At 39.0% G+C, this 24,873-nt stretch overlaps 1 protein-coding gene across 1 annotated transcript; it reads right to left on the reverse strand.

Annotated features, from left to right (window-relative positions):
• Window positions 1-8,013: 8,013 nt before the first annotated feature.
• LOC113952782 (pancreatic lipase-related protein 2-like) lies at window positions 8,014-23,231 on the reverse strand. The gene is made up of 12 exons (XM_027655202.1): window positions 23,192-23,231; window positions 21,948-22,102; window positions 20,026-20,151; window positions 18,922-19,056; window positions 17,877-17,985; window positions 16,554-16,673; window positions 16,342-16,464; window positions 13,969-14,084; window positions 12,306-12,435; window positions 10,810-10,921; window positions 8,956-9,120; window positions 8,014-8,077 (listed from the first exon to the last, which is right to left on the reverse strand). Exons 1-12 carry the CDS (start codon window positions 23,229-23,231, stop codon window positions 8,014-8,016), a joined length of 1,395 nt encoding a protein of 464 aa, XP_027511003.1.
• Between the last annotated feature and the right edge of the window lie 1,642 nt (window positions 23,232-24,873).

Raw genomic sequence — 24,873 nt, forward strand, 5'->3', positions numbered from 1 at the left:
TCAGCTTGTGAGTTCTTGCAGTCCTCCAGCCCCAACCAGCAGTTAGTACGGACTCTTGCCCCCAAACCCCACCAGTTTTTCAACCACTTACCACTCTGAATGGAGGAAGGGTTGCTGCTTTGCAGGCTCCGTTCAATCAGCTCCCTGTCAAATCCTGGTTGCTACTGGCCCTTTTCACTTGGAATCAGTCCCACGACAATAGGTGCAGACCTGCCCACATGGCCTCTAATTACAGGCTTGGTGTGGGTGAGTGAGAACCTTCGTAAGAACGATACCCTTGCTGCTGGATGAAACTGATATTACCTTTTCTCGGCCTTGGTCATATCAAAATCATCAAAATTTTCACCTCTTGAAGTTTTGTTAGTTTGAAGAAAAGCAAGAAGAGTCCATTTGAGCCCTCAGAGGGGTTATCGTACATAATGTTCGTAACAGTCATGAAATGCTGTCCTGAGTTAACTAGTTATTGTAAGCTCATGTTACAGGTAATGGACTGACCCACCTCTGCTGTGGAGTTCAGAACAGGAGCTTAATTTCTTCGCTCTGTGTCCCCCTCCGGAAGTCACAGCTATCTGTTTGACAGCTGTCTGATGTACATGCCTTGTCAAAGCAAACCCTTGTACATTTTCATATGATCAAACCTGCTTATTATTTTTTAAACTTTTTTTTATCACTTCTGTTAGAAAGACAGGAGTAAGGAAAAATAGTCTTACAACTTAGTGACAAGGTATATGAGCATTTAATAATAATAGCTTTTTCTAGTCTTTGTCTTCCCACTACCATTTTGACTAATCATAAGGCCATGTGGGATTCCCAGATTAGGTGTCTCTGTACCAAGCTCTCTTATCACCTGGCATGCTCTGAATATAACTGACATATGCTGACAATATTGTGATCCACTTAGATGAGAGAAATCACAGCCACTTTCATTCAGAACTGTTTCAGGAGAAGGGTAGGATAATGATAATCATGTAATTTATCTTTTCATGACTTGTCCATCATGTAAATCCCTGGTTCTCTTCTGTGCTCTGGAGGTTGTGAGTCACAGCTATGTCAGAACCCAGTTCTTTCAGTGTCTGGGCAAGACCTCAAGTCCCTACACTGCTATCTACAGGATTGGTGCTGCCACAGTCACCTGTTCAGGCAACTGTACAGGAGTGACTGTCATCCTTATACAAGGAGTGATTCAAGTGCCTGAGGGCAGGAAGTAACTTGGCCCGAATCTATGGTTCACATAAGGACCCAATTTGTGGTCTTGAGATATGGGCATTGCCTGAAAGAAGATATAATTTCAGAAATAACACCTTGTTCTTGTTGGTAAAGTGGTACAAGACAGTGCCATATACAAAGACAGTCATTAGAAAGAATTCTCAGAGGAATGTGGAGGGAGCAGTGGCTGGTAAGGGACTGGATCTCATATTTAATTGCTGCTTACACAGAAGTCATTATTTCAGATAAGACAGAACAGATCTAGCTAATAAAAAATTGTCAACACTCTAGTCTGTGTTCATTGACTGGAAGATGGAAATTTGGCAGCAGGTGTGGCACACGAATCTCCTCAGAACAATGTAGCTCATTAGACAAGTCTGGGGAGGAATGAGTTTCGGGAGCTAAGGAAGAGAGATAAGGAATGTTATGTGCCCACATGTGCCCCATTTGCCAAAATTCTGGCACGTGAGTTAAATGGAAAGCAGCCAGTGAAACTGGTGCCTCTGTTTTTTATGAAACATCTTCAGAAACTGATGGACATCTTTGTGTGGCAGTCAGATCCTTTTGAAATATTTTTAGGGGACCGGGATTGATGGATACGCTCACATATTTTGCTGTTCTTTCCACAGAGGTGGTGTTTGGGTGTGAGTGCTGAAACAGTGCCACTGAGTTTCAATGACAGTGTATTTCAGAGGGAATACACAGGGGTGCAGATTAAATTAATGTAGGCCAGCATGACAAGCCAGAATTAATAGTAAAAATAATCTCTAACCTATGTTGTAAGATTTTGATGTCTAGTTCCTTTTAGGAATGGTCAATTTTTCTGGGCCCATTTTCATGTCTTAAGAGGAACAATGGGTTTTTGTGAGCAGGAAGAAAAGTCTCGCTTTTGCAGTTTCCTCTGACGATATGCAAGTGAACATATCCAGTGGTTTTAAAAATGCCAGCCTGAGAATTATCAAGGACATAAACGCATTTTGGTAGTAGTGGCCTTCATATAGGTAGGAAAAAGAGGATCAAAACACTCACTGAGAATCATGTTCTCCAAAGGAATCTCAGAAACTGTGTTTCAAGTCCAGCAATACATAAATTCCTGAGGCTTTCATAGAAAGATAAGTGTATAAAATTGTGAACCCAACATTTTTCTCTCTCAGTTCAGTTTTAGATAGAAGATGGTTAATGAATTTCTTAGCTTGGGTGGAGGTCATCTGGAAGCAGCTTTGTGTATTCCATCCCCTAGAAAATTGTTAATATGTATAGACAAAGACCACCCAGCTCCTTGGAGGATCTTACCTGTAGTCTCTGAGTGGCAGAGCCATGAATAAAACACTTTCTTGATATTTCTATTGTCTAATTCCAATGTGTTCTTTCTAGTCAGTGAAGAAATTTTATATTGAATAGAGACAAAACCAATTTGCTTTATGTATCCTTTCCAGTATCACACAACAGTAATAAAAGGAATATTTTGGAATTATAAATATTTATGACCTTCCATAATACATGCTGATTTAATTAAATCAGTCAAAGCAAGCAAAGATAATGTTAACTATTGGTTTGTGAGCTGGAGATTTATGGAGCAGATGATGAAATGAACCAAAGGCAGAGAGGAGTCAGTAAGGACAGCCAGAGTTTCTTTACAAGTAATGGGCAGAATTAAAGGGAAGAGGGTGAAGTTCATTATTCTGAATGCTTTATGTTCTATTAATGCTAGAATAATAACCTCATTTGAAAGAATCAGGTGAAATAAAAGGCACTAACTGTGGATTTGCCTTGGAAATTGAAAGGTAAATGCAAATCATGACTGTGTAGATGGATAAAAGCACGGCTCTGAGAAGCTCTGTACAGTCGAGGGCTCAGAGCAAAGCTAGTAACCCAGGACTCCGGACATCTGCATTTGGCCCTGAGCTTTCCTGGAGTCCCAAGAAAGGCCAAAATTATGGGATGGATGGCAGACTGCCAGCACGGCCAGCCTGCACTGTCACACATTGCTCACGCTTCCGCTGTCGCAAGGCACTGCCCCGTCCAGCCCGCGCGGGGAGGGGAGGCAGCTCCGTGTTCCTGCAGCACAGCACCGTGGGCGGGCTGCCTTTGTGCAAGGGCTGGGCATGATGCATGTGCTCTCTGCAAGTTTTTATACCCTTGCTAGTTAATGATAAAGAACGGATTCCTTGGCTCTGCTTTATCTTGGAAATCTGCCATAAAATTAGATGTGGGAATGCTATCAACTTCTGCTTCCCAATTATTGGAAACAGAGTAACTTAAAGCAGCTTGGAGTCTACTTGAAATTAAACAGTCCCTGATACCATGTTATGATGAAAGTAGAATTAAAGAACCAAAAGTTTTGTAGAAAGCCCCTGAAGATGGATTTACTCATAGGTCTGTGATAGGTCAATTCTTTACCCTCCCTATGGCAACTCCAACTCCAGTCAGCTTCGGCTTTGGAAAAATATCTCGAATGTTGGACATGCACAAAGTTCTTTTGTTTTGCTTCTGTCCCAGGAGCCTGACAAACATAACTGTTAGAGCCAGGAGTTACACAGAATACTCTGACTACACTAAAGTCTCAGCAAAATTCCTTTCCAAAGTTTTAATTTTACCTTCTATAAACAGATACATACTTGAGAATTGGAGCCTGCTATAGGAAAAATCAGTAAGTTGCACTAAAGGAATGGAGTGGGAACTGTAGGTAAATAATTTTGCTATGAAAATATCCAGCGGGAAATAGAAGAGGAGTGAGTGAGGAGATGTCCCTGCAAGAATGGAACTGCGAAAACAGACTTACTCCTAGGCCATGTGATCCTACAGGTGAGTTGGTAAGTGGTATGACACAACTGTGGGCTGAAAAAACTAAAAAACTAATTTCAGGTCTACCAAAAGCACCTTCAAGATGTGTGTTCTCAGGCATTGGGCCACTGTAGTCATCCACTCACTTCTGATAAGCCAAAGACCCTAATCTGAATTAAATATAAAAGAAGAAGTCAGAAAACTTGTCCAAATGCAACTGTCTAGAAAAGAATATTTATTCTTGGGGAAACAGAAGCCTGAAGAGAGAAAAAAAGCTGATAAAATAACATGGGAACACACAAAATACAGATAATGTAGAGGAGACAAAAAAGAACCTCATCTGTTTTTACATGGAAAAAAAATATGGATTTTCCTGTGGAGTTTCTACCAGGAAAGCTGCTGGCAAGTGACTGATCTGTAAAATGATTTAATCAGAAAGGAGGTAGTCTTAAAGGCAGATTGAAGGCACTGGAGAGGCTTTCTGTAAAAGAGCCTTGTCAAGTTTCATTACTAACAAAGATGAAAGACCAGAAGAACTTGGTAGGCTTATTCCCACAGATTTATGGTTATTTTGCAAGGATTGTATCAATATATTCTAGTGCATTAGAGTAGCATGAAAAAAAAATCTGAAAAGTCACAGACTAGAATAGGATCAAGAGTAGGAAGAGAGAGAATTTCACAGACTGAATGCTGAGGTCTCTGCCTATTAGTTCTATTTAATTAATTTTCATTATTTTTGTTATTTTAGTTCTGGGCTCACAAATATTTATGAGGTATATTTTGATAGGCTCTGGTTTTTTGGAAAGAAGAGCAACTGCTATGCTATGCAATAGACTATTCTATTCCTGTTAATGGAGAATTCTGACAAAAAATCTTCCTTGTTTTCTCATTTCCACACCTGCACAGGTCCCTTTATGACAAGCGTAAGTTTACTCCTAACATTACTTTTCTGATGTCACATATAAAGTAAATAGAGGCGACTTAAGTGGAGCAGATAGTTCATATTTTGGATTGTTTACTATTGCTGTTCCCTTCTTCTATAGAAGGTTCAAGAGGTTTGTTTGTGTGTATATTTGTTTTACCTCACCCCATTGTCAAAAAAGAGAGCAAAGGGACTGAGGCTGAAAGCGTTATAATGGCTTTGTTAGCAACTTAACCTTGTCATAATTTTTGTAGTGAACACATAATTAAGGAGTATAAAATTAAAATTGTATTGCAATTCTGAAGCACTTATAGTGTGGCAGAATATTTAAATAATGTAAAAGACTGAATGCAAGTCATAATATGTCCTTAAAAACCCTGGGGAAATGAAGCACAATTGATTTTAAAAAACGCTACCTTTCATCATGACAACCAAACATATCAAATGGTGCATCTCACTTGACATTTTAAAGACGCAATTTAAATTATTCTGAAAAGCTGGCTTATCCTGTTGTAAAGACATGAAAGAATTACCTGTTCCAGGTTAGTCAAAGGCAGATGGTCTGATGAAATATCCAACCCTTGCATTTTTACTAGCTCATTAATACAAAGTAATAGTATCCAAAGATTTCATACAAGTAACAATTTTAATTTTTAAATACAGAAAGAAACAAGGAAGAAGACTATTTGCTACCAGCAACATACAGCTGATGTCAATGTGGGGTTTTTTCACCTTTAGCTCATACAAATAAATCTCTTACTCTGTCTAAAAATATATTAACCAAGAAATGCAGTGTTGATGTCTACTATACCAAAGAATAAAAATTAAGTCAAGAAATAGCATATCACAAAAATGAAAACAGGACAACACAAGAGGAAGAAATTAATTCAATATTTTATTTTTAGCTGAAAAGATTGGGTGAGAAAATGCATATTTATAAGTGGTCTAATTAGCTGTACCACACTTACAGCACAAGTCATCAGCCCATATGAACTGTCATGTTTTGTCAGAATGCTGTTGAAACCAATAGTTTAAAAATAAACGAAATGAAACTTGTATTCGGAAATGAGTTATTATTCATAAAAACATCTAATTAGTTTTTAGAATTGCAAAAGTGGCACAGTCAAGTATGGAGACAGGAGGGCTTGGGCTTTAGGAAAGTCTTGAGTTCAAGGGGACATTGCTTCCATTCTGTGAGAAGCGATGCCCTACATGGCACTGATCATACTCCTGTCTCATGTCATTAAATCCAGTTCTTGGCCCTGCTGCACAATTTTTTGCACTCCTGAGGGAAATATTTACATTTATTTTGCTTCAGTTCCTGGTTGTAAGAAAGGCAAAACAAGTCTTTCTTTTTCCCTCTCTGAGTCTCTTTAATTTGTGCAACTGTGGGGCAGAAAGCCACACGTGATTTATGGAGGATGTTAAAGATGTTGTAATTACTGGCTACAGATATTTCCCAACTGTGTATAAATACCTGGGGGATTGTTTTGTTCATCTCCAGGGGAGCACAGAAGAGGGGATTCCTGTCTTGCTCAAGAAGGGCATCTTGCCAAGGGGTAAAGAAGGATGAATTTCCTGCTAAAGACGATTTCTGGATCCTACTCTGCTCACATGGAGATGGTAAGGGTACAGAAGCAGCGAGTCTGAGAAGGCAGACAGCTGATCTGTCAAATGTCCTAAGCAAGCTCCTTCAGCAAACTTCACAGGAGGTGACAGGGTTCTGACATCTCAAAATTATTGCTGCATAATTTGAAACACATCTGTTCATCACTAACATTTAGCCTTGGGTAACACTAACATCATCAATACCTTTTGATAAACCCCACTGGAAGTATTCTGGAATGTTGTTGTTGTTAGGATGGGACAGAACACAGTTGCCCAACGGAATTGATAGACATAATTTCTGCACCTGAATGACAAACCTCACATCAGATGTAAAAATTAGTTGAATGTCTTAGGGTAATTAAAAACTCAAAGAATTGTTGTGGGTAGCGTGTGTTGGAACAAAAACAACCTTAGTTTATTTTGGCTGATGCTGATAACTGGCTAGTCTGGTTTTGCTAATCAGTATAGTCAAAATGCTGACAAATTTGGAGTGGCAATGCTAATGCAAATAATGTAGCTCAAGCCCAACTTAAGCATCTTCACAAAGGCAAAGTACAGGTGGAAAATTCAGCTTCACTGGTAAAGAAAAAATAGTTACATATTGAAGACTGCCAGAAAATTCAAGTTCCTCAATAATCCAACACAGGTTTGAGAGCATCCCAGCTCACCTAGCATTCAGCAGAGCTCTCATGAATGAGGTTTTCCCCCAGGAAGAGGTAACAATCAAGTATTTTGCTGTACCTTAAGCTATCCTGCTTGATGCATGGTGAACTTTTGATAATAGAGTTCCTCTGTACAACTTGATACACAATCCCTGCTCCTAAGCAGTCTTTTGGATGTGCTGCTAAAATGTTTAAAAGTGTTCTTCAGGAAGGCAGGATATGTCAGATAACACCATTCAAACTCTGCTTATTTTTATATTTAAAATATACACAAACTCCTGACATAGAAGCAATCAGATGATTCTGAAAGCATGCAAGTATCTTTTTCCTGAACGAGTAAGTATACACTTTTAATACACTTTTAATTTTATCTATCTATGCTCCTGTTTTCTCCCCCCTGCCCCTTTTTCTTTTTTGTATTTTCTTTAGTTTTTCTCTGGTGTTAATATATCTTTCTCCTATTTTTTTTTCAGTTGCTTCTCTTTGAGTGCCCCTCCTAAGATGATAGTGTTTCAAATGGGAATTGGTAAGGTCTCTTTTTTCCTGTTTTATTATTTTTCCCTTTCACTGTGAAGTATAACCACACTGCATGTGTGTTACTACTAAAACACATGTTAGCTGTCATTGTAATTATAAATCAAAGAAGAAGAACTCCTCTGTATGGAGAAAAGATGACAACATCAACTTGGAAATAGAGCTCATGTAGTGGGCTGGGCAAACTTTCCGGAATCTATTGAGGGAGCTTTGTAACCTGTTGCTGCTGACTGCAGTGTCCTCTTCCAGATGGTGAGTGTTGCCACAGTGGACAAGCATGGCATTCCTGGCTGAGCCTCAGCAGAGTGCCAGGGCTTGCCACATGCTCGGTTGCACAGTCCCACACCCACAGAACACAGACCTGCCAAGGGGGGAAGAGTTTAAGGAAATATTTTTCAGTACGTGGGCCATCTTCTTAGCAGCAGCCTAACAAAATCAATAGAAATCCTCTTCCCTTCATGGCAGGTCAAAGCACGAGTTCCAGTAGACTGAGAACATAAAGTGTGTGTTATGAAAATATTTTTTTTTTAAAGAATGACTAGTTAGTGACTAATTATTAAATTTTAGGATGTGTTTGCGTTTATGCCCACACTCCATTAGCATTTTAATTTGGGACAGGAGCATGTTTCTGAAGGGAATTGCTCACTCCATTTCCCCCACTTACCACACTTGGGTTTACGTGACAGAGTGGTGTGGATGCATCAGCTGGATTAATTTTGGTTAAAACTAACCAAGAGGTGTGCTCTGTGCTACAAAAGTGTGTCTAATGTCCTGCAGATGCCAGTGGGTGCCAGGTCCATGGGCTGAGGTTGCAGTCAGCCGAGGGCACCCTGCCCAGGCAAGTAGGGTGTTGTACTCTGAAGAGGTGTTTCTGATGTGCTGGATGTAGGCACATGAAACTGTAATTTAGGAGAAAAACTACATTTCTTACCAGTGCAGGGCTACAGCCCCCCTCTGGATTTCAGATTTGATATCTCTGATTTTTGGAAAGGTCTGACTGCAGTGCTGAGCTGTGGAAATAACTGCAGTCCATGAAAGACCCAGGTACTGCCATGAAATTAGGCTCTTATTTACCCACTTGCTTTAAGGAACACAATACCATGCAAAGGTGTTCTGTGTATTTTTTTCCTTTGTATTTTTTTTTCCCTTTTCTTTTTTTCTCTTGGCTGGTTGGTTGTTGTTCTCCTCCCTCCCCACCTGTATCCCTCCTCACCCACAGATCATTGGATTGTGACTTACCTATTTCCATTTTCCCCAGATATTATTGTGACTTCTTCAGCTCCCATGCAGCCCCTGTCTACATGACCCAGATGCTTTTTCCAGAGAAACTCAACTTTTGAAATGTTCCCAGAAATTTCTGTATCAATATAGTTCAAGTATGTGTTGCCTGGTTTGAAAGTTCCCCTGCCGAAAGAAAAGCACAGAAGTGACGCTTGGTGTTTTATAAAAATGAGGGGGAAAAACCACTACAGTACAGGCAGAAAGGAAGATGAGCTGTGGGATGCTTGAGTTGAGCTTTGAATACCAGTGTTATAATTTTATTACTTTTTTTTATAGAGTTACAAATCAGAGAAGTCAGGCAAAATTTTAGCTTAAGGCACGTTCTTAGAGTATATATTCCTTGGGGAACATACAGGACTCTTGATGCAAAACCAGATCACACAGATCTGAGGCTTCCAGCTCTAGCAGATAATGTCTCGGGTCCAGAAACAACAAATGCTGACTCTCTCTCTGCTAACTAGTCATTCAAGCCATGTAGTATATATATATATATATATATATATATATAATGCACTTTTCACTCTATCCTTTTTGTAAGAATTAGAAAAGAATGTATCCTTGACATTGGCATTTCGGTTGATTTCTTCCTCCACATCAGTACTGCAATTTTTTGGCTTCCCTGAAGCTATTGTGGCAGTTCCGAGTCTACCTCATCTCTCCCAAAATTATTTATCCTGAATAGCTGGAGGAAGTTCTGAGGACTAAATGTCATTTTTTCCCCCCTTTGACATAAGTCCGTTGTGAAGATACCAGCTAGGCAGATTGGTGAAGGACACAAAGTCTCAATATTAATCTTACTTAAGAAAGCACAGAAAACAACAGTCCTGCTTACATAAGGAGATGATCGTGGATCCCAAGACAGGTTCAGTCTGTCAATCTAATATATAGTCTTGTTAGTACCCAAGGAGGAGATAGCTACTCAGAGGGATTTATATACGTATGCAAATTACCCAGCTGCTTAAATTCCTGTGCCTTTCAAGATGAAAACACTATATTATTTAGCACATTCTTTGTCAGTATTGCCATGGTTTATTCTGTAAGTTATTTTTGGAAAATAAGATCTATCTTCACATAAATCCAAGTCAAAAAGTTCTGTCAGTGTTTCTGGTTGCTCTCAACAATGAAGAAAATTGAAAATCACAGTTTAAATTTGTGCCTTCTGTGGTATCACTGTTCACTGTAACAGAACACATATTACATTAACCTAGAAATTACTTGTACGTGCATTGCTGCAGTTGTGTATTTATAACCAAAAGTACTCCTGGTACAGATCAGTAATGGTGCTGTTTTCAAACACAGAGGAGGTTGGTTTTACAATTTGAAGCTATGTTCTTGCCCAGGGTCTTTTTATTGAGGTTTAAATTCACATTTACTATAAAAATCCAGGGGGAGTGGACAGGAATCCATGTTTCAGCACGGTTCATAAGAAAGCTGCAATTTTCTTACTCAAATACTCCCCAGAGGAGCAGGTAATTAAATGACTGTACATCACACAGCTCTTTGCCCTCTCAGAGAACACTAAATCATGTTTGAGTTCAGCAGTAGCCACAGAGCTTTTTGCTCTTGCCCAATTTGCCATGCTAACCATCAACCCCAGAAAACAAAAGAAAATACAGAGCAAGAGAGACCTGCAGACAGATTTTTACCACAATCTGTAGCACAGGGAACTTCAACCACTTACCAACTACTTTTATTACTAGTGTACATCACAGACCATAATAGAACAAAATGAAGCATGTAAAAATAGCTGTGTATATATTCAATATGACAACAAAGATAGAGCCATTTTTTCAACAGTCATATTAAACTCACTTGTCAATTGTATATTTTTTCCTGATCCCATTAGTTCCAGTCAAGGCGACATCTATATTCCCCTTCGTGACTTCTGTTGCACATACTTTGACGTGTATCTCTTTTCTCCAGCCTTTGAAAGCAAAATCAAATCAATCATGGTTGTAAGGAGATTTCTTTCTTAATGGCAAAATTTCTTGTGTGTTTCAATGTCTTTCAGGGAAAGGAAAGGATTGCACAAATGTGCTTATAAGCAAAAAAAATGATTTTTTTTTTTTAAAGGAAAATGTTCTGTGCGATTCTGGTAGTTTTAATTTCTTGACAGTGGTCTAAAATCACTGCTCCAGTATTTGTCATCCTCCTGAATCTGCTGAGTATTTAATCTGTCATGGTCAATACTGTACTTTGCTCTTCCACTTGGCCTCACTGTTAATTTTGTGATTTCTTACATTTATGAGCGGTTTGGGCGGTTGCATGGGTAGCATGTAAACTCTCAGCTATGCGGTGAGGCCCACTGGACTGCTGTGGTAAAGACATATTAAACAAAACCTTCTGTTTTCCCAGGATGATTCTGATATACATACAGAGTGTTTAGGGGTTTTCCTGTATTTGTCACAGCCCAAATGCTTGCAGATCAGATCATCACCCATGCCTGTCTAAGGCAGAAGAAGGGCCTTGGATGCAACAGCTCATATTGATTTCAAGCAACTAGGGTTGGGATGTTTTTGTACTGGCTTTAATTCAGGCTATTCAAAGAAGAATCTCTTCCCCCAATTCATAAGGTTATATTTGTCTTTCAGGCTATAATTACTATGAACTCAACAGCTTGCAAATGTTGAAATCACTGTATTCATTCAGACTGGAGAAATAGCATGCTTCTCTATACTCTAACTTTTTTACGTTTTGCTCTTATGAAGGTGTAATATAAGATTTTTTTTATTCTTACTTATGCTTTCATATTTTAGTGTCTAGTGAATAAAAACCTCAAAGGCTCTCTGTCATTTGTTGGCCTCGAAGTTGATCACTTGCGATGAATTACAATTTATTTATTAATTTTCTTATTTCCCAGTTCTGTGTCTGCTTCTACATTAATCCCAATTAAACCTGTACTTCTTATTACTCCCTGCCACTTTGACCTGATGAGCTTTATGAAACTATTCTGAAATGCTCCAATTTTAATAAATTTTTGTCAATAAAAAAATTGTAACAGTTTCCTATTTGAAATTATGCACTTCCAGCATAACATTCCTCCCACCTTCAGCTGTACAGAATTTTTAAGCTATGATGTAATAACCAAGTTTAACTTAAAGGTGAGCATCATTGATGTATTTCCACAATTATCTCAGCTTTCCCAAATAATGCTGGTACTGCATGTTCCTAACACACCTGAAATTCTAGACGTGTTAGTTAATGAGTGCCACTCATTAACTCCAGCAGCTCTCTGCAGATGTGTAAGGTCCTTTTTCACACATAATTAATTGCCACTTTAGAATACACCACCCAAAACGAGCACTTACGAGCATAAGGAGAGGAAGCCCCCGTGTTTAAATAAACTTTTTGCTGTTCTTTTTCAGTTTTATGTAAAAACTTCTCAGCATAATGACCCATCAGTGGGCATCCTTCCTTTGGACATGGGAAGCAGTCTCCCTGGGGGGAAAATAGCAATGTGCATTACCAGACATTTTCTGTTTTAATCTCACTTCTTAAAGCTTAAGAAATTAGCATATTTCAGCTTTTTCCCAGCCTTTTTTTCGAAAAGGTACTTGCTTCTCAATTGAGATCATCTTTTCAGTATTTATCTGTGTGGTGGAAAAAGGAGTTGAAATGGTCAGTCAGGTTATTTTATCTGGTTGGAAATCAGAGAGAAATAGGTTGAAAATCTGGCCTAATTCCTCGTGGTCCTGCAGAGATCATAAGTAAATATCTTAATGCATTTTGTGCCTTACTACCTGATCTGTAAAATACAGGTAATATATTCATCCTTTACAGGGTCCATTGAAAGGTTTTCTGCTAGTGATAGATAGGATGGGTAACCATATTTCAAAGGAGGTCTGGCTGGATATCTCACTCTTACAGTAAAAACATTTAAGTTTAGGAATACTGAACTTAGACTCTCACTTTGGAATTTGTTCTGTCTGCTCTACAGCCTTTATTCCCATGCAGAGCCTTGATGAAATTAATCTATTACACAGATCAGACAATCAGATCGGGAGCTTGACATCCATTAAAAAAAAAAAAAAAAGAGAGAAAAAAGATGAGCATGAAAGTAGATTATTGTAGTTGGGAAAAACAGCATTTTTATATTTACATAGTTCAGTTTTGATATATGGGAGGTTCTGTTGGAACTGATATTTGTGGATCTTTGGCTATTTGTGCATTTGATGACTAAAAAGCTAAATGATCATCATCATCACTTGTCTATCATGAAATTAAAAAAAAGCATTTCCCTTACATTACTAAATTGCACAGGGTTGAGGTTTTCAAGTCCTGAATTACATCAAACTTTCAAGTTACGTGGCAACATTGATACAAACATTAACAACATTTTTTGCCTTATTGTAGTAAATCCTTTGGGAGTAGATGGAAAAAAATCAGACATGTCCTCCTCCTTGGCCAGTCCTCAGTTGCGTTGCCAGAAGTGGTACAATAAAGCCCAATTCCATTAGATATGAACCACCAGGACATCATGCTGCCCTGTTTCTGTACTGCCTGAGAGCCGTGTAAGCAATGCTGGGCTGGATAAATATCCCCCCTGCCCTACAGATTGGGGATGTTTATTTTTTATACAGTGAGGCTTTTCTGAAATCTAGGGGCTGTCCTTTTCATGATGGGCTCCATCAGGTTTAGATGGACTTCCAGAGGGGCCCTTGCTGCTGATCTACCCAAAAGGTGAGCCCAGCCACTTTTTCCCATTATCCTCTTACTCACCTCTTCATCTCTCCCTTTGTAATGGTTTTAGATGTTTATATTTTATGTCCTTTTTTATTCTAGATATTTTTTTAAAGTTTGCTGCTTTTAAAGTTGCCTGGTTTTGAGTGTGGTCTGGACGAAGGTGGTCAGTGGTTCTGCACAGTCCCCCCCTGTATCCCATGATCCTGAATGTAGAAGTTGTCCCAGAAATTATTAAGAGAAGAAAGGCAGGACTATAATTCCTCAGATAAATATAAACCCAATACTTACCAATACAAAATCTCGGTATGTTTCACACTGATACCCAACAAATCCACTTGGAGTCATAATACTCTCAGCATAATACCGGAGACTTCTTTTATGCCCACATCCAATAGCTCTATATGCTGGGGAGAAAAACCCAAACAACAGGTGAAAAACAATCGAAGCTATTCACTGACATTAAGTCCATGCCAAAGCAACATTTGCTGGTCTCTTTTTCTCAAAAGCATTTGCACAAAGAATGAAATCTCAGGCAAAAAAAAAAAAAAGGGATAATTAAAAGACATTCAAAGGGTGAATTATTTGGTTTTAGAGTAAAAAAGTGTATTTATGCCTACATATATATTTTTTTGATGGGGAAGAAGTAGGTTCTACCAGAGGTGGACATGCACCAAGGTGGACCTCGTGCAGCCTCCCGTCCTGTGTGCAGACTCAGCTGCTTTTACTTTAGCATGAGAAACAAGGAGGATTTAGGAGAATTTCCTTTTGATATTTCAAAGACTGAAAGAATTCATAGCTTAGGTTTTGTAAGGCAAACAGTAGTTACTATGAAGTAGTTTTCATTTGCTTACAGTTATCACAATGCGGTATTTTGTAAAACCACAGTTTCCACTAATTTCTAGAATTAAAGGTAATTGTAGTAATTATTTTAAATTTAGTGGCTTTCAGTGTTTTTAACCTCTAGAAAATCTGTAGTAATTTAATAGAGATTCTGTTAAATTCTCTGAAAAGCCAAATGTATGGCAGTGTGTTCTCAATTTTGTCAGAACTATTTAAAACAAGTACATTTTCCCATTGGATTGAAATTTATAAGCAGCCAGTAAGAAAAGGAGAAAAAGATCCCTTGTAAAAAGTGTTGCATTCATTGATGCTGAAGTCTCTCCTTCATCAAAATACAATATACTAAAGTTAGGTTGGTTGTATAAAAGTATGCACTGTCCTGCTTCAGCGTATGGTGGGGGCTCACCTAGTCACGGAAGAAGTCTTGGAGGCACTGAAGTAATTGCAATCTGGCACAGTTTACAGTGAAATCAGAACTACCCCTACTATCAATATTTGTGCATCTTAAAGATATACCAGTTGGTGTTGACCAATTGACACACTGTTCTTTGCATAAGGAAAGAAAAAAACCACACCAAACCCCCTCTGAAAAGTACTTGTATGTTTTTCTTGATAATAATCTGCACTGTCAAGGCTTCCTGAATATGTTTTCTTTATAGCTCCTTCTTTAATTCGGAAGGGTTCGTACTTTAAAACCCTCAGCTCTTACAGTTGGCTTAATTTGTGTTAGTGCCAAATTCACTTAACAGCTATACTCTCCCTACTGCATTAAAAACTGTAGAAAAATTACTAAATATTATTTCTAAAGCACTTCATACATAAAAGCACTACATAAATGTAAATATTACCAAACAGAACAGAGATGCACAATGTAAGGTTTAACCAAGAGGCACGAGTTAAGGCTGTCTCTATTTTTATGATCTGCATGAACAACAAATTCCATCTGCTCATGTTCAGTAGAGCTGTTTCTCCTTCATGACAAGACATTGCAAACAGTCTGTGTGAAATGTCTCTTGAAAATATTTATTTGTGCTGAAAATTCAGACATTTTTATGCAGTCCAATTGGAAAGTGGTTTGGTTCCAAATGACTGTGCCCAGCCAGCTTTCAGTTCTCTTTGTTACTAAGTTCTCAACCAGTTCTGAGACAGAGCATTTTTGAAAGCCAATTATTTAACTAATGATAGGGATTTCAAAACATTCAGCTGTGAATAACAGATGTTCTCTTTTCTGTAGGTTAGGATCAGAAGGCAGGATTTTGTGGATCTATTGTACTGGATCCCAGGGTAATTCTGATTAACTGCCCAGCTTTCTTTGAAGAACATGAACTACTAAGGGAACAGTCATTTTATTACCTTTTATATTTCTAACCTTGAGCTGTTTCCTTTGAAGATACTAAAGCTTAATGGCATGGATGAGTCCCAGTAATATTGGGAGTGATGTCTTTCAAGGGAGAAGGGAAGCTCAGATTTTAAAATACTAATTTTTGGATTAGTCTTAAATGAAATTTTACCAGTCCTTCATGTGTGGAATTCCCACTGAGATCAATCTGTCAGCACAGTGGCAGGCTCTTATAAAGCTTGTGATTAACAATTTTTCATGCTTTAACTGAAGTTTCCATCTGGAATTTGCATTGGTTTGTATAAAAGAAAATTTGAGGGTGTTTCAGAGGCAGCTTTAAATGTTCCATTTTTGAGTATTGTCTCCCTCCCCCAAATCCGAGCTACATAAATAACATATACATTCAAAAGGCTTTACCTTATCTAGTCTTTATTTCTAACTATAGCTTACAATGAGGTATTACTTCTTTAAAATACATTTACCTCTCATAAGGTCATTGACATTCCGAGTTGCAGGAGGTACATGAAGCTGGTGGCATCCTGGCATCTTCTTCCCACCATTTGGGTAAAAATCCAGGTGGCCACAAGTCTGAAGAATCCCTGGAGCTGAAACACACAATGAGTCCAGGCCAATAACTCTCAGGTACACTGTGGCCAACCCATGTGTCCATGTCAGCCTTTGGGGGAAAACTTACCAAAGTCAAAGAAAAGATGACCAGCATGAGTATGAATTATATCAACAAATTTTGCATCTGAAGGATCCAGCCTAACCATTGTGGGAGTATATTGGAAAAGAGGCCCAGCTGGATCCAAACCTAAATGAATGGAGATACATCTGATTGAGTAAATAATACTATATGTATATCATCACATACAGGGTGTGTATACTATATGTCATTACATTTCTGCCTTTACTCCACATGTAAAAACGCATTTTGTGGTTTACAGCCAGCAAAACAGTAGGGTTTTAATAGAAAGGAGATTGGAGACATTGCAGCACTGCAAAATGCTGATGGCTGCTTGTCTTACTTTTAAGGGAAAATGTTATAAGAAGAAGTTTGCTGGGTTTTGGTTTGGGGTTTTTTTGGATGTTAGCAAAAATATGAAATCTTGATATGTTACTCTGAGCATGTAGATTTGTTTAAGAAATTTTTTTTGGCCACAAATCCAAAATCCACAAATCCACAAATCCATTAGTTGAAAATGGTACCCCTTCACTTCAGTGTCAGTGAGGTTCCCTCGGAGATAAAGAAAATACATCTCGGATCCCAGTGTCCCTGAACTGCTTATGCGAACTGCTTATTGTGTACATGGCTCAGACAAACCAATGTCTGTGCAAAGAACTGACTGGAGGAGAAGGAAAGCAGAAAATGGTGAGTCTTTAAAAAAAGCGATGTGTGAGTGTGTCGGGATGCTGTGTCTCTTTGTGTGTGGCTATGTGACTAACAGCTTTCTTCATTATCAGGGTGATGTCCATGGCTATTTACCATCTTTTCCTGCTGGGGTTTTATACCACCTTATCTAGGGGTTTTAATTTTTCATTTCAGATTTTCAAACTTCTGAACTGCTGAAAAGTCATGTTAGAGCGGGTTTTTAAAACCAAGTATGACAACGAGTTGCTAGTGTTTTACAGGTCTGTTATTCCACATATAATACAGCATTCTCTTCCTATTCTTTATATCATTACAAATCATAACCAAGTGCTCCCCGGGGCCTATTGAAAGTCTTTTTTCCCTGTGACCTGTGAAAAGTGACCTCTACTTAGCTCCAGTCAGGGCAGTTAAGCCTTTTTGGTCTGTTGCAGTTGAGCCTTCCTCAGAGCTTTAAATGTTGATATGTGAAATGCTGGTGTTCCACAGGAACGGCTTATCCTATGACCTGTGTGACGTCCTGTTGGCTGGTCACTGTTGTTTATGACAAATCAGAGGACTGCAGTCTGTATTGTGTGTTATAAATGAGCAGTAATTCTTCAGTTTCATGAAAATATAAAGTTCCATCAGCAAGAATCACTTCAGTACCTGTAATTCTTCCAATGCCAGGTTTCCTTCTCCCTGCCTCCCCAGCAACGTGTGCTCCAAGACTGTGGCCGATGAAATGGATATTGGCAGGAGAGTAGCCATAGTCCTTCTGTGAAGATGTATGGAAAGTTAAAAAAGCAGTGTGGGAATACAAGTCTGTTAAACTGCAGCATGGCCCCATGCAGTGCCAGGACATGGACAGAGCAGTGGGTGATGGAGGCGAGTGTATTATGTGGAAAGTTACAGTTATGGGCAATGGGATCTCTACCTAAAGAGAAGCAATTCCCCACTCACCCCACTTCTCTCATATCACACCTCTGTAAGGAACTGGCCCTTATGATAGAAATGAAGGATGATAGAATTTCTGCACATAAGTCCCTACATTTGCACTGATTGCTTTTCCAAAAGATGAATGACTCCATTGCCTCACCCCTGAAAATGTCTGTCTGTTCAGGATAGGAGTCTGTGGTAGAGGAGCTGTGCCTTTGTCAGGACATACCATCTGTGTGAATCTAGTATCCATCCTGTCGTGGATATGCTCCACCACTCAGGTCCTTAAGGGTGGGGAAGACCATGCCTGGAATGCTGCTGGTGTGCCAGGCTCAGCTGAGCTTCAACAGGGGAAGCCTGATGTTGGCAGCTGCAGGAGAGTCAGTTCTGTCTGCTGCAATTCAGTTCCTGCAGGAGGCAGCGTGTGTGACCCGCAGAGGGATATTTAATCATATTGGTCCTCAGTTACCACTCTTGACCTACCAGTTTTGTTAGACAGTCTCCAATCTGATGTCTTATCCAGTAAAAAGTTCATCCAGTAAAACCTTTCAGCAACTACGGCCTGTAAGCCTCCAGGGACACGCTTATGGTCTGGTGCCAAAGCAGGTATTTCCATTTGTGTGGGATTAGAGCCCTTTAATGACACTTTCAGCTATGTTACCAACTACCTCTGTGTTTCCTGGCTCTATTGACTCAAACCTAAAGGTGCCACTCTGAACATGAGCTTTACCATACAGACTATAAACTAGTTTTCACATTCCATAGATACTTTTACCTCAAGAAAGTTCACCAGATACTCCAGCTCAGCCCCCACAATGCGGACGTTGTTAACTGCGTCAGTGTACAAACCGCTGGAGCCGCCTCTCCAGTCGGTCAAAATGCAATTCACATCTTCAGTGGGAAACATGAACTGGTGGGAAACAAGAGAAGGGGAGAGAAGAAGAAAACCGGTATTAATTGCAATTGTACCAGATCCTTAAGGATATATATAACATAAACAAGTATATTTTGTTTAACTATAGCAAAAAACCAAGCTTTGTTTATGCAACTGATGAAGACACCTTTAGTATATTAATTCCTACTGATGCTGAAATCAACACAAGGAGGCAGAGTGGAGCCAGTGATTTGAGCACTGTATAAGGACAGAATCTTTCTTCGGTTAGTTCTGTTTTCCCTAACAGATGCCTTGGTTGGATTTAGGGTACCAACTTCTCTTAATGACAGTACCCCAGTTACCAAAAGAGGATAGTATGACTTCTTTTTTATTGCCCAAGATCTATTCCTCAAATTTGTTATGTTTGGATCATCTAAAAGGATTCTCAAATTTGTGTGCATCTGCTTGAACTATTCAGCCTCAAAGTTCATAAGTTCTAACCAAAATCTTTCATTTATACACTTCTGCCAATGGGAATTTCTGATTTATTTTTTTTTATTTCTGAAACACATTCATTTTTAAAATGTGCCCGAGTAAAATAAAACCAATCTGCTGAACAAAGCCTTTTGGTTTTATTAGATCAAATGTCTCAATCAAACTGAAACCTTTATTTTGACCTTTTTCCTGAGATGAGAAAAATCACTCTCTTTCCACCCTTATTATTAGCAAGGAATTGAAAAATCAATTAATTACAGCTTTCCCTGTGGAGGTGAATGCAGCAAAAGGGCATTCAGCAGAAGGCTGAAGTGCACTATACTCATAGCTAGGAACAAGGGGGTGGTCATGTGGAACAGGGTATCATTCTAAGTTTTGTTCCCCTTCTCTGAATTAACAAGAAAACAGAGGTGTAAATTTTACATGGGAGTTTTAAGCCACTTTTTAAGATGTGGATATTTGGACTTTCAAATACAAGTAAAATGACTGTCAGATGAAAGTCATACATACCCTGCACATCCTTGTTATCCAGGGGAGATCTGCTCCGGCAAGGTGGCCGTGTATAATGAAGCGAGTTTTCCTGTGTGTTCGGAAATTCGAAGCTTTGATGGTTGAAGGATTTGTAGCTGAAATTTTCTGTGTCAAAGAAACCAAACAAGCAACAAACAACACAAAAAGGATGTGACTGCTCCATCGCAGTGTACATTTTGATAAAACCCCAATGGTTAAGGCATAATTGTGGACTCTGAAGAGATCGGTCTTGTTCCTCACTGACTTTCTAGGGGGAATCAGTTAATCACTTCAACAAATTATTCACTTCCTCTAGTTAATTGAACTAATAATATGGGCATCCCTACACAATGCTTTGAGATATACTGGTACAACACTGCCACTAAGTACAAGATTTTATCAAACATAGAAATGCAAAGACAGCATCTTCTGACAGGTATTATGTGGTTGACTTTGAAACTGTACCTATTTTTCTTTCTTTTTCCTTTGAAGATAAGACCTTCATTGTTAAGCTCATTTATATTTTATGAGAAAGCCCACCAGGCTTACAAAGTCAAAGACTATAGGTATTTTGGGGTTTATTGAGGAGAAATCATAAACACCTTTACTGTTTATGGCTGCCATTTCTATAAAAAAACACTATTAAGCCTTTTTCATGTAATGTAAGCCAACAACACCACCAAATTCCCCTCCCTCCCTTCATATGTATTTGCTTCATTTTTCTTGCTCTTCGTCTAAGCAAAATTCACACTCTGTGGTGGTCATTTCTCACCTTTCACCAGATTAGTCTATAGCTCCAAAAACCTGCATCATGTTAAACCCAGCCCAGCCCAGCCATCTCCAACACCTCAAGCATCCTGCTGTGAGCTTTTTCCAGTACTTGCTGATTCCAGAGGAAAGGGCTGACACACTGCTTGTGGCTTTCAGTACATTCCCATTTGATGCATCCTAAACAGTCCTACAGACTCCTTTACACTACTTCCATCTGTCACTGTGTCACAGTCCACAAGTTTTCAAATGTTGATAACTTCACCTTTTTCCATTTTTTCCATAGAGCTCCAGAGTCTGCTGTCTCTATATTTTCCTGCCTGATGTGTCTTCAAGAGGGATAACCTGGTTCAGTTCTTCAAGCTTTCTCCATGCTATGTCTTATCAAGTCTTTTTCTTTATCCCTTTAACATCTATTTTCCCTCAGTCCCAGTAAAAAAAAAAAAAAAGTTTTAACATTTGTTTATTTTCTTTGTCCATACCCATTTCATTCTGGTTTTGGTTATTTCCTTCTCTTTCCACATATGATTTCACTTTCTCCAGTTTGTCTTTAGCCTCCTGTTTTCCTTTCTAAGCCTTCCTTTAATTTTTCACCCTATTTTCCTGACCTTTTCTGGTGAATACACATATTTTCTCTTCTGGTCTTTGCTCTTAACTATCTATCTGTTCTTAGGGCTCAGTGTTGGCAACCACATAAACAGAGCCTCTGAGACTAATTGTATGCCCTTCAGAGGACCCAATAATCACGCCTATGAACAACATTCCTGAGTCGTGTATATGGGCCTGAAACACGTTTTTAATCTGTAGAAATGCAGGAGCCAAAATTGAGTTTTTCTTTTCTACTGCCTTCCCTACCTCTAGCTTTAGAATGCTAAACCTGAAACTGTATTTGGGCCATTTTCTTACTGTAGAGAAGCCTATAAAATATATCCAAAATTTCTCAGATGACTCTCATCAGAGAGCTGAAATGAGGAAAAAGAACAAGATGGAAGAAAATTATTATTATTATGTGTCTAATAAAATTGAGCCTTCTCCTGGGAGACTTATGAGCAAAAATACAGAATAAAAGAAAGAAAAGGAGAAAAGAAATTATCCCTATAATTTTTTGCATGTACTGTATACTGTCAGTGTTTAAAAACAAAGCAGTTTCTTACTTGGTATTTCATCACGTTGTCTCTAGTGTAAAGAAGGAAGTTTGTGTTCACATCTTCTGGAGAGCTGGGTAAGCCTGCAAGTTGTCTTCCTGGGATCCTAGCCCAAGGGGGGTTATCTGTAAAGCATCCAAGCCTCTTGTAGCAAACTTCCCTTCCTGGGGTACACAAAATAAAATGTTAGTGTTCTGTGAACGTAACAGATTCTGTACAAGAAGCTGCGTGGAGAGTGTTTATACCAGTGAAGCAGAAAATGGGTGATTCAGATCAGGATGGCACTTGTGTGCATTTTTCATTAAGGGACTTGTTTGTGCTCTGTAGCAAGGATTTGAACTTCAAGAGTGATTCCTGCTCCAAACATAAGCTAGAGCTCAGCTTGATGAACTCAGGAGAACGCAGGATGTGTATGGTCAAACATATTGTTTCCAGCCCTCAGAAAAAGACAATAAAATCTTGATCCACAGAATAAACCAGCTTTTGCTGCCAGCACAGAGTAGTCCTTGAAATCAGTCATAATGCTCCAGGGATTATCTAAATTGTTATTACTTGTGCAACAATTCATGAAGATGTAAAAGACCCCCAAAACATTAAAACAGATACCTCTGGTTGCTCCACAACATACATTAAACATCTCCCTTTTTTTTTTAATCACCATAAGATTTTAGTGGAAGCAATAAAGTGGAATTTGAGTGGAAGCTGAAAGCAAAGCACAGCCTCAGGAAGTGAGGTCTGTGCCTTAAAGACCAGTTTCCCAATTTCTGTTGCAGTTTTAATACAGTAACGATGGAAATATGACATGCAGGTGTTGCAATTAATTGTCATCCTTACACATTGTTACAGCACAACAGTTGTGAAATCCCAAATAATTTTTATTGCTATTAAAAAGACACTGGAAACAATGAGAAACTGTTGTTACCTAGGACAGGCTCATAGTCCACCAGACCATGACTTAATCTGTAGGAAATGCAGGGGTAGAACAATATATACTGGAAATGCAACTAAAGAAAAAAAGGATTTCATCGTGGAGCTGCGGATAGAGAATCCACAAGTGACTCAGGCATTTTCACAGGTGTCTTTTCTCTGATATTAGCAAACTTTTGGACTTTTGAGTCTTTTTGTTTCTCTTTGTTCCGTGAGTCTGCCCCTGTTGAAACTATTCCTTCCTATTGGTAGAGGTGTTTTGGACAAAGACTATTTTCTTGTTCTCTGCAAAGTGCTGTGAAGAGTAAGTGCCTGGCTCTCATTACCAGGGTGGTAGCTACCATGAATGCTGCTGGGTAGCAGCATTGTGGGTGTGGGTTGAGGGTGGGTAGGGGAAAATGTTCTGGAAGAATTTCATTATCAATTTATATATAAAAATACCTTCTGAATTCCCATTTTGTTAGATAGTTGCAGAAACCTTTACAGACTTAAAAAGTAATGGCTTAAATGTGCAAAAGACATGACATAACTCAGTGGTCCTAGCGATGGAGTATATGAAATACATCCCAAAGAACATCCTTTTTCTACAATATAGATATTCTAGTGTAAGCTGCACATAACAACTTTTACTGTTTATATATTTATCAACCATGTGTCTCACCTCTGGCTGCATTGAGAAGAAAAAGAGTAGTGATCCATACTGCAAACATCTAAAGTGAATAAGAGCACAGTTCAAACATAACTGAAATTAGAATCTGGAATTCACCTAAGGGTTTCCTTGACCCATTAAAAAAAAAAAAAAAACAAAACAAAACCAAGCAAACAAAACCAAGTCACAGCGGCCATAGGGGTACTTCAGTCATTCACTGAGTTGGATCCAAAAGAAGCAACACTTCTTTAAAGATAGGAAGGTTTCAAGAAAATAACTTTGGAATTAGTTCTGTTTGTCATGGAGATTTTGCATATGCAGGGTATCCTGTAAGCATCCTTAAAGATGGCCTTCCTGACCTTGACAAACAGGAAATGTTTTTTTTTCTCTAGAGCTGCAATTTATGGGCAAGTAAATCAAGTTCTTAGAGCATTTTCAACAACATATTTTTACAGAGCAAAGTTTGTCCTAAGATTTAATAGAAAAGTTACTCATAGAACTGCCATTCAATGAGTGTATTTAAAAAAGAACAACCTTAATGAATTTGTATTTTTAAATCATATGGATAGTGTTGGAAACTCATTTTTATCATTGCTATCAGCCATGTATGCTCATCAGCCGTCACCTGCCTGATTACCTAATCACAGCTGATAGGAAAGCACCAGAGTAAATGTAACCCACCATTTACTTCAAGGAGATATAGAGAAAGTCTTTTAAGTGTAGTCTCGCTACTACCACTAGTAACTTATCTTCAAAGAGGATAATTCTTATAAACTCTAATGTCGTGCCCAGATCATCCAACGAGCTTTGCACAGGCAGAACCCTGAATCTCTTTCCTGATCAGTATTCCCAGTCCCTTGAAGTCCACGACACAATGTTAGGAGCAAAGAGTTCATCCCTGTGAAACCTATTGCAGGTTCAAGCAAGTCCTGCTTCCATCTCCTCCCCGTGCAGCCACTCACCAAATACCCCACACCTTACCATGATAAACCTTATTTCAGTTCCTTAGGTGTTCTTGGCTCCGGTGTGTCCCATTTTACCGTGGCACAGCTCAGGACCAAGTCCTTAGGGTCCACCTCTCACTGCTCGTGGCAAGCCTTGCAGAAGCTCTTTGAGGAGCCTGGAAGGAAGCAGGACAGTACTGCACCTGCCCTTCAAGGGCACATGGCGGAAGGATCCTCACCCCAACGCTGCTCCACAATGCAGGTTCCCAGCTCTGTCTGTGACTGTTGGCTGCTGCCAAAAGAGATCTTCTTCTGTCAGGTGTGCTTCCTCTGAGATAACACGGACCAGGTCAGACCAGTTGCGCTGTGACTCGACCTATTTAAAGCCAAGTTTCAAACAGGGTGTTATTGTCCT

The sequence above is a fragment of the Corapipo altera genome, unplaced genomic scaffold, assembly GCF_003945725.1.
Source record: "Corapipo altera isolate COAL_440 unplaced genomic scaffold, ASM394572v1 180, whole genome shotgun sequence".
In the NCBI taxonomy this organism is placed as follows: domain Eukaryota; kingdom Metazoa; phylum Chordata; class Aves; order Passeriformes; family Pipridae; genus Corapipo; species Corapipo altera.